The 10,159-nt window shown below is 43.5% G+C and overlaps 1 protein-coding gene across 1 annotated transcript in view; it reads left to right on the top strand.

Annotated features, from left to right (window-relative positions):
* TTYH3 (tweety family member 3) overlaps window positions 1-10,159 on the top strand; it is a 74,561-nt gene that overhangs the window by 48,710 nt on the left and 15,692 nt on the right. Inside the window, exons 4-7 of the mRNA XM_010570294.1 lie at window positions 30-250; window positions 1,082-1,177; window positions 3,959-4,031; window positions 4,382-4,457. Of these exons, the coding sequence (XP_010568596.1) occupies window positions 30-250; window positions 1,082-1,177; window positions 3,959-4,031; window positions 4,382-4,457 (466 nt within the window). The remainder of the gene's footprint in view (window positions 1-29; window positions 251-1,081; window positions 1,178-3,958; window positions 4,032-4,381; window positions 4,458-10,159) is intronic.

The following is a 10,159-nucleotide window of genomic DNA, read 5'->3' as shown; positions in this document are numbered from 1 at the left end:
CCCCCCCCCTTTTCTTTCTCAAACTATAGGTACTAGATACCGCAGTGGCCCTGAACCAAACAGTGGAACCAAACTTGCTCATCCTGGAGGAGATGTTCACGAAGCAGACAGACTACCTGCATGTTATCCAGAAACTGCAAGGTCTCTTGGATGATCTGGTCAGGCAAACAACTGAGATCCCCTTTTGGAAGAATGAAGAGCTGTCTCTGGAGGAGCTGGCAGTTCAGATTGACCTCTATGACTGGTACAGGTGTGTAGCATGCCGTAGCGTAGTGGCTGTAGCATCTGTTTTGGCCCGTTTTGCAATAATGATGTGTGTGTTCTGGGTGGCTGCACCAAAGGCTCTATATATTACTGCAGGTGCTCTTGGCCCACCCAGCTGATTTGTTTCTTACAGCAAAATTGCCTTCAGTTTAAATCAAAATGCATGACAACAACTTTTTTCCTTAATTATGTTTATTACCAGCTGAAGGGAAACTTATTCTCAATGTACAAAATCTGTAGCTTGTGTTCTAACACTGGGGAATAAAACAGCCACAGAGATAGCTACTGTTTTGTCCTAATAAGTGTGTTGTAGTTGTATGACACATTAACTAAATAGAGTAGAAAACTGCACTAGTTCCGTAAGTTAATACCACACCCTAACGTTCCTTTTTATTAAACATATTTAATAAAAGATTGCATCAGCTGTATTCCACAAAAGAAAACCTCTGTCCACACATGTGGAATAAATAACTGAAGCATTTTCTAACAAATGTCTAGGAACTTCAAGAAGCTGCAGTGCCTCTTCTTCACCTGATGGTGTCCAGTTGCATATAACTTTACACTAGAACAAGATTAGCAGTCTCATTTCTCAACAACTGTGTTTGCTGGGCGTGTTGTGTAAATGCTTTTACCTGCATCAACTCCAGACCCAGCAAATATCCAGAGCTCTCTGGATTAATCTCTGGAGATTAATCGTTATTGGTGGCTTTTACTTGAAGAAAAGAAGGGTTACGTTTTTCCCATGACTCACACTAGCTTCTTGATTTGTGCCTTTTATATACCAGTTCTTTGCAGACTATGTTTTTGTTTGCTGCAGGTGGCTGGGATACCTGGGCCTGCTCCTGTTCCATGTCCTGATATGTTTGCTGGTGCTCTTTGGGCTCATTAGAAACTCTAGGGCCATTCTTATGGGGTAAGTCCCAAGCACAGTGCATAAAGAAGGCCAGCTGAATGCAAGTGCCTGCTAGTTTAAACCTCTAGACTGTTAGTTGATATCAAGGACTTCTGAGACTGAACATCTTAAATTTGCCTCTCAATGTAGAGAGACTTTTTAGAGCATAGCTCTGTGGATAGGATTAGGGCTGTGTATGAGAGGTCTTCACAGGTAGGTTCTTGGGCTATAAAATAATAGAATAGAATCATAGAATGGTTTAGGTTGGAAGGGACCTTAAAGATCATCTAGTTCCAACCCCTCTGCCATGGGCAGGGACACCTTCCACTAGACCAGGCTGCTCAAAGCCCCATCCAACCTGGCCTTGAACACTTCCAGAGATGGGGCATCCACAACTTCTCTGGGCAACCTGTTCCAGTGTCTCACCGTGCAATGGTACTGGTGCAATGGTACTGGTGTCCATTGCAAGTGCAATGGTACTGGTGCCCATTGCTTTCTCATCAAAGATGAGGAACTCATATGGGCCGTCTGCCTTTCACTGGGTAGCATTGGTAGCCTCCATTTGCTGGGAGATAGTAATGTGAACATCCTCCCTTAAATTTACAGGCTTTAAAAATCTCCCTTTAGTTCTCTACAGTTGTGAAGGCATTTGTTAATCGATGATAAGCATTGCGTACGTCTACACAACCTGGTAGCATGCCTTGTGTCACGATCTGCTCTTGTTTATCTTTGGCTGTCACACCTGAAGAAATGTTAAGCTGAGAACAAGCAATGGTTTGTACAGTTATGAGGAGGAGTCTTGTTGCCATGGTACTGCAATATTAATGCGTGTCTATTTCTAAAAAGCACTGCAAATGCTGCCATACTCAGGCCCCATTACAAGAAAAAAAATATTCCTCTCCCTATCTTGTAGCTTGGTTTAGCTTGGCACATTTGGCAAAGATACTGGTATCATAAACATAGTGACAGTTTGACAACTGACATGGCCAAGAGTTTATCCTGGTACATGGTGATGCCATTAATAATTGGAATGCATATTCAGATTTATTATTTGCCAGATGACTTCATACCTGGCAGGTTATACAGACAAAAGTCCAAGTGTATGCACAGATGGTAAACCCAGGGTTTAAATTAGAATCTCATTCCCTGTTAGCCAGAAGTTCATATTAAGGCATTCCCCAAAGGGAGCACATGGCATAAAGAAGCAAGTGTATGACAGCCAAGCAAGATGGTGAAATGCCAGTTTTAGATCTTCTAGCTAAGCAATCAGTTACTGACCCTGTCATCTTCATTTAAAGTAAAACAACAAATGTGTCTTATTGATTACCATGCTCAGCTGGAGGCACCAAGCCTTGTTGTCCGTATGTCATAAAACCACAGAACTGATCCATGGCTGATAATTTTTGCATCCATTTGGAAAAAGCATAATGAAGTTTTAGTGTCTTATTCCAGAGTTATGCGCACAGGTCAGTCTGGTGAAGCTCCAGTACTTCTGCAAGATGAGCCACAGATCCATTCATAGAATAGGGATTACTCAGAATTAAAATAAGTTGGTAAACTGAGGGATAGATCTTTTTTTTGAAAATGGAGATCCATAGATTTATTTTTCTAAAGCTCTAGTCTTCAGTGAGACAAATGTAGCAGAAAAGAGATACGTCCCTTCCTCTCAGAGATACTTGGACTAGGTTTGAATAAAGAATATCTTGGTTATGAGCATGTTTTTGTTTTGTTTTCTTCAGGGTGTGGATGGGAGGGAACCTACTTGTGTTTCAAAGCCTGAAGGAAAAAGCATCCCTGAGAGAGAAAGCCAGTGTCCCTTTAATTTGAAGATAGGGATACATAAAATGAAACTGCTTATTAGTCTGCATCCCCATACCTGAGGGAGCTGAGGAGCACTGTTGCTTAAATATCTCTAGCACTCATAGTGACAGCAAAGGTGAAGAGTTAATGTGCTGGTTGGGGAAGTGCAAAAGCCTTTTTCCACTGGTGTATTCTAGCTGAATGTCACTGAGACCACTGCTCTGTCATCCCTCTGTCTTGTGTCTGCTTGATAGCAGACACTTCCCACTATTTCTGTCGGTAATGAGGTGTAGCTGTCAGAATAAAACTTTTAAAATCAGTGCAGAGATGGACTTGCATGGCAGCGGTAGGCACCTAAACTGTTGCTCTGAACTGTTTGCTTGCAGATGAGTGTCTCTTTCCTGAGGTTATGTGGGATGCTTAGGTGCTGTTCAGGTGCATGCAGTTTGGAACCAAAGCCAGGTGTCCTAACAGGGGCTGAGTGTTCCCTCCCACTGTCCATAGCTGTGCAGTGCTTACACTTGACAACTTCATTTATTCTAGAAACAGGAGGGATTTGTCCAGTTTTGGATCAGTATGTTTTTGTGGGTTTTTTGATACGGCATATTTTTCTTCAAATATCTTTGGATCAGGAAAGTCCAGAATGGGAATAGTGAGAGTGGTGGGACTGTAGTCATCCATCTGCTGATCTGCCTTCCCTACAGTCACCTCTGTGTCTTTGTGCCTCTGGTTTCCCTGCTAGAAGCAGGGTGAGACTTTGCTTCCACCCTCTTCTTCCCTCCGCTGCAGCCCCAGGGCCAGGTAACATGGGAACCAACAGCTGGACATAAACTTCTCTGGTTGCTGCTGTCCACAACATAAAATGGGATAGTTTCTCTGAAGATACAGTGGTTGATAATTTCTTGGGTTTGGTAATTGCTGTGGACTCTAAATAATACATCTTGTGAAAGGATCTGCTTGAAATTAGAGCTTCTACATCTGCCATCTGTCTGTCTCCCACAGGGTGTGCTTGCTTGGGGTGTTTGCCCTGGTTGTCAGCTGGGGATCCCTGGGTCTGGAGTTGGCTGTCGCTGTGGTAAGTGGCTCTGATCCAAGTCCCATTCACCCTTTGCTGCAGGTTTATCAGACGCGAGATTAATGTTATGCTGTGCCCGTTTTATAGCACATCTTGTTCTAAGTAGCTGTCCTAGCAATTTCCATCTACGAAAAGTACAGAGCTCCTCCTTTTGCCGTGGTGTGGCATGTTAGCTAGTACTCCAGCACTGCTGTGGTTGTGTAAAGCAGTGCTAGTGGGGATGACTGAGAGACTTCAGCATCTGAAACACCTCTATAGTACCGGGTTCCCTGATGTTAACCTGGCTCAATTGTTCTTTGATAGTGGTGTTCTTTGATATTCCTTTTCCCTTTTGTCTTGCATCTATCTAGGGCTCCAGTGACTTCTGTATTAACCCCGATGCTTACGTCTCCAAAGTGGTTGAAGAGAATGCAGTGCTTAGTGCTGGTAAGTGCTGGGACTGGCTTTGGCACAGGGTACTGCAGCTCCAGCTGTCACATAGGAGCATGGAAGCGGCTGAGAATTTAAGGCTGTGATTGAAACAGAGGAGCTTGCATACAGTGGGAAAAACATATGTGTGTGGAGGTCTGGAAAACCAATGTTCTTCACAAAGAAGCATTTATACCCTGGTCAGAAGTGCACATGTATGCTTTTTTTTTGTTAGAAGAGCCTTCAGAACCTTTCTTCTGTCTTGGCCCTTAGGTGGAAATAACTGATAAGGTGGAACAACTGAAATCCCTGGATTATTTTGCTTAAATGTAGCACTCTTGAATCTTGTTCTTCTCTCTAAGTGACAGAACTGTGGCAATAGCAGTCTGAAGTTTGAGTTGTCATTTTTAAAACTTGCTCTTGGGTCTGTATTCCTGAATTTAGAATACTTATTTTTATATCTGTTATCAACAAATAGATAATTTTTTCTCTAATGATGGCTATAAGTAGTAGTCTCTTTAAAGCTAATTTAAAGGGTAAATGAATGGAAACTGCCACGAAGAAGTATGACTTTCCCTTTCCATTATAAATGCAGTATTTTGACTGCTTTCTTTATCCTGTTCCATTTAGAGCAATATGCCTGCATCACAGTGGCATCCAGCTGAAGAACTAATGGATTTTTGGGTTTGTTGCTCCTAATTTAGACTGAAGTGGTTGGTGAGATGAGAGGTGCCACCAATTTGGACCTCAGTGGGGCAACAGTGGCATTCAGAACCATGGCTTAACAAAAAAAGTGGTTGGGCACCTGCTAGCAGAGATACCATAAGTGCTAGAAAGGAAAAGTATTTTTCAGGACTGAGTTTGCTGCTTAGATAACAAAGTTAACTTTTCTTTTCTCCTACCTTCTTTCCCCCTGGTAGTTCCTCTATCTAGTTCTGTGTATGATAAAACACAAATAGGCAATGACACTGAGTTGCAAAAGGAGCCACTTGTGTTTTTCCTGGTTCTTATTTAGTGGAAGTGGAGAATCTTTGCCTTATGTACAGAAGGCCTAGTGTATGGCTGTGTGCTTAGCCAAATGCTGCCTTTTACTGTGCAACTGATAGAAAATTAGGTATGTAGCTATGGCTGAGGATGCAGGGATTGGAAGCAATAAGAAATGTTTTGTCTGGAGGCAGTATGTAGTATAAAAGAGCATGCATGGGTTGATATTACCACCCTACAGGTTATTTTTGGAATGCCTCATTTATTGATTTCCTAGGAAGGAGAGGATAGAGCCAGGCAACTCTCTTTGTTACAAAGAAACACAATAAGGGAAGAGAATGAGTGTTTAACACTGGACAAGATGAAAATCCTCTCTTGGCTGTGAAGGTGATGAAGATGTGACTTCAGGTGCCAAGCTAGTCTCCTAGTTGTTCAAGGAGGCAAATGGGTCAGTGAGGCCAAGGAGAAATACCTGATGCTAATGCCAGCTGTGTGCTGTAATAATTTGGTAACCCAAATCAGGTCTGGCACATGTTTGGTAACAATTAGATTGACCCTGGGAAACTGAGGAAATGCCCCTTTGTGCTACTCCATTTCAGTTGTCCTCGTCTGCTTGGCTCCTGCAGTTTTTCGTTAATCGGTATCGTTCATTTAAAGGCTAACTGTGAGCGCAGGACTGACATTCTGTCCTTCCTCGTGCTTCCCCCGGCAGGGACAGTCAGCTCCCCTGGGTGAAATCAGGCTCTGTTCTGGCAACACTGCCAGCTATAGCAGTTGTTAAGGCACATAAATAACAGTGAATGGGTCTAAGCGAAACGCTGAAGAGGAGGAAGAGCAGGTGTTTTCACAGGCTTGAGTTGGAAGGGTGGCCCCTTCCGTGGGTTGCTGGTGTGTCAGCTCCCTGCTGTTAAGCAGCCGTTGAGTGTTCGTGAGCGCGTTTTCCTTTTTTCAAAAGGAAATCGGTCTTAACTTCTGAGCCTGCCATAGCACTAGGCAGCTGGCTGGGAGATGATCAAATGTTCTGCCTTCCCATGTGGATTTTCACTGCTGTGTCATAGTTTATGATCAGGAAGCTACAGAAATAGCTCTTGGTCCCCAATGTCAGGACCGTCCTGTGCACCTGAGCAGGAAGGAGAATCACGACATGAGGACTGCAATGTGGCACTGCTCAATGACACTTTAATCCCAATAACAGCTCCTTAGAAACATCTTTAAAAGTCTGAAAAAAGTGTTGGTATCCCTTAATATGCTTGGCTGTAAATTGTAGCAGCTGCTTTGTGATCAGTTGAGCCGTATGTACGACGAGCTCAAGGAGACAGGGCAGGCAGCTGGGAGCCAGCATCGACACCATCCTCTCAGAGGAAGATGCCCTGTTTGAAGGCTCCTAGTTCTAGCGCATGGACTCTTCACATGCTCTGCTTTGCTGCCTCTGCTCTTCGGGTGATGCTCTCCGACATTAACAGCAGTATAGACAGATGAGGCAGAAACACTTTAAGATTGCTCCAGCTAGTATCACCAGAGGGTACCCAACTGTGAATTTTTCAGTTCAGAAAAAAGTTGACTAAGAGAGAGTGTGAGTGGATGGAGGGACTCAGGTAGTCCGTGGAAGAAGAATCCATTGGGAGTTACCATATATGTAGGAATCACATTTACCTTGGGAATCACTTCAGTTGAAGTCGGGCTGAGAGGGCACTTGTGTTTTCAGTCTTGCCTAGGTATCTGGTTTTGGCCAGTGCAGCAGTATGGCATACTGGGCGAGGTGCTGCCATCTATTTTTAAGGATATATGAACCAATGACTAATCTTAAGCAGCTTTGTAGTGCTGGGTCAATTTTTCCCTTTAATCACTATTTTTAGTTGTTGTTTTTAAATATAATGTGTTTTAGTATTCCCAGCCCCATGCTCTGGCATTCAGACTCGGACTGAGTCATCTAGATTTGCATATTTGCAATGCTTTTCTGTTGGTGGTGTTATAATAGTTTTCACAGAAAAATAACTGTTGGATACTGGGCAACTAGTATGTTAATATTCCTGTTTGTGTATTAATTGCTGTTTGCAAATCTAAATAGAATTAATGGATCTGAGAATAATCTGATTAAGTGCATTGTTATTGTTGTCATGTTTTTAGCTGGAGAGGAGATGTCCTTGTTTTGTAGATAAAATGTGCTGCATTAAAAAAAGGGGGGTGGAGGGGGAGAAGGCGCGGGGGGGGGCAAAAAGCCTTAATGCAGGTTTCCCGGAGAAGGAGAGACTTAAATCATTTTGCAGAAGAGGCTGATTTATGTGCCTAACCAACCCAGTATCCATTAATTGAGATAAAGCCAATGGAGTTGAACAGGGGCTGTATAATCGGCTCCTGCTGCTAGTAAAAAGACTTGGTGCAGCCAAGATGTTTATTTTCAAAGCAGGAGGCCATCTTCTAGTCTCATCTTTTTCATCGGTATTATGTTATTATCAGATGACTTACTGCATAAAATTAAATAAAAAGGCACAATCTGTCTAAACAACAGGAAGAACTTTCTCTAGATTCTCGTACTAGAAATCTGCATGGTGAACAGCCACTCACTTCATCTGAAGGAACTGTAAACCTCAGGGGATGGATAATGGAGCCTTTCACCTCCAGCCCAGCCAGGTTGGTCAGGCTGGATGCTGAGACTTAGCTGGTCAGATATAAGCAGCAAGCGTTCTTGTCACGCATAGCCTTCTAATTGGCCTCTCACTGATTCGCTCTCATCTTAAAAGCCCAGAGCTGAATGAACTGGAGGACTGAAACCGCCACCACCTCCTTTTCCTCTCTAGAAGTAAGGTCAGGACAAAACCTCACGTGGGGCATGTGGTTGTTGCACAGTTATTACTTGGGCTCAGTGGGCACTGCAGAAAAGAGTTTGCCCAAAGAAGCACTCTTGAGAATCCTGCTGAGTTGATGTTGGTGTTGAGAAGCTGCGTTTTGCTGTGTGGTTTTGCTGGTCTCCTGATTAGCAGAAAGCTTTGAGTGGAGGGCATGTGGGATGGCTATGAGCTCTTTGCTGAAGGCTTGCGATGACTGATTTCACCAGTACAAGTGGCATATATGAGAAAAATACAAATGTTATGCAGGTTATGCAGGTACTTCCCTTTGCTATCAGGCTGTTGCCTTAGGGAAACAAAACCCCTGGTGGAGAACATGTTAGCTGGGCGAGAAAATCTGTCCAAAAGAGTCTTCTTCCTTTGACATCACAGGCGATATACTTCAACTTTCTCTGATGATTGAACCCACAGAGACAGTGTCATCTGGGTGTTTATGTAAAATGCAAGCTGCTTAGAGAATGGTCAAATAGAGATGAAGAAGGGCTGGGAAAAGCTGTTCTAGGTATGGGGATTTTTATTTTTTTTAAACTAGGATCTTTTTTCTGATTGCTCTTTACCCTACAGACCTTGCCGCCTTTGGCGGGTGCATAATGCCATTTTTGCGTTTCGTCTGGGCTTTGAAGTGAATAGTAAGTCTCCATGGTTGCAGAAGCAATAAGTAGTTCTAGCAGCTGAAGCTGTCTTTAGTAGGCAGTTCTACTTTCCTTTCTAGGAAAAACAGACTTTGCAAAAATAAAGCATTTCGGGTAGTTCCCTTCCTTACCTTCTGCTCCCACATTGCCTGTGCATCAAGAGAGTAGGTCAGGAGGATTGCTGCTAGCAACAGCAGGCATAGGCAGCTGCAACTGTGACCCTGCATAACCCTTCTCCTATAAACTAGATCGCCTAAAGGACGGCTTCAAAAATCAGATCCAACCGTCAGGAATTTTCCTTGAGAGGAAAATGCACTGGAAAGATAATTATAGAAAGAAATGGCCTGGAGCTGTTAGCAGAGTGCAAGTGATGGGTTAGTATGGCTATCTTCTGGACAGAAATGTGAGGTTTGGTATTGTACCAGATAGCCTCCACCAGGTGTAAAACTGGTGAAAGTGCCTCCTGCTCTTTCCTCTTTCCCATCCTGGTGGTATGGAGGCAGGGGTCACGCTTCTCTTAATTTCCAAGCTTTGCAGCACAGGATCACTTTAAGGCAGTTTTGCTGCCTATTGTAGCTTTAGCTTTAAAGTGTCACGGCTATTAGCATGCTGGGTTCAGTGCAGGGGAAAGCTGCTCCTGCTGGCTTTGCCATTTTGGAAAGCACTTTCTATGTACAGAGTGTCACACTTGTCAGCTGCAAAGCCAGTGCTACCACAGTGAAGCCTTGTTGATCTTGCCTTCCACGGTGAAGCGAGGGAAGCACTTATTTCACTGTACTGCTTTTTGCTTCACTTGTAAGCAGCAATCTTTATCCTGGGCTTACAAGCTGCAAACTATGATGATATCAGGAACTCTTACCAGTAATTTGCCCACCAGGGATGATCCAGAAGGCCCTCAAGAAACATTTCTAGGGCTATGTATTAACAGTATGTCATGCAACTTAATGCACTTATAAAGGTGATGTAAAACTTGATACCACTGTGGGAGCCTAAGAGAAATTTTAGTGGTTTGTTGGTTTAAAATAAATAGGTGACAAGATCACAGCTCCTTTAGGTCACCATGTGTGATGCTGTGGATTACTGTTGCTATGCTGTTCTCTCAGGTGCATTTTAATCCATTTTTCTGTAGCCACTGAGTGTGATTTATGAGCCTGGGAGGAACAGTCCTTTCCTTGGCTCAGTAGTTGTGGACAGTCGTTCATGTGGTCTGCCCAAAGTGAGGCACACAAAGCAGTTCTCGCTGCCCTCCTATCTGCCC

The sequence above is a fragment of the Haliaeetus leucocephalus genome, unplaced genomic scaffold (assembly GCF_000737465.1).
Source record: "Haliaeetus leucocephalus isolate CR32 unplaced genomic scaffold, Haliaeetus_leucocephalus-4.0 Scaffold295, whole genome shotgun sequence".
Lineage (NCBI taxonomy): Eukaryota > Metazoa > Chordata > Aves > Accipitriformes > Accipitridae > Haliaeetus > Haliaeetus leucocephalus.
This window is presented reverse-complemented; position numbering and strand designations above follow the sequence as displayed.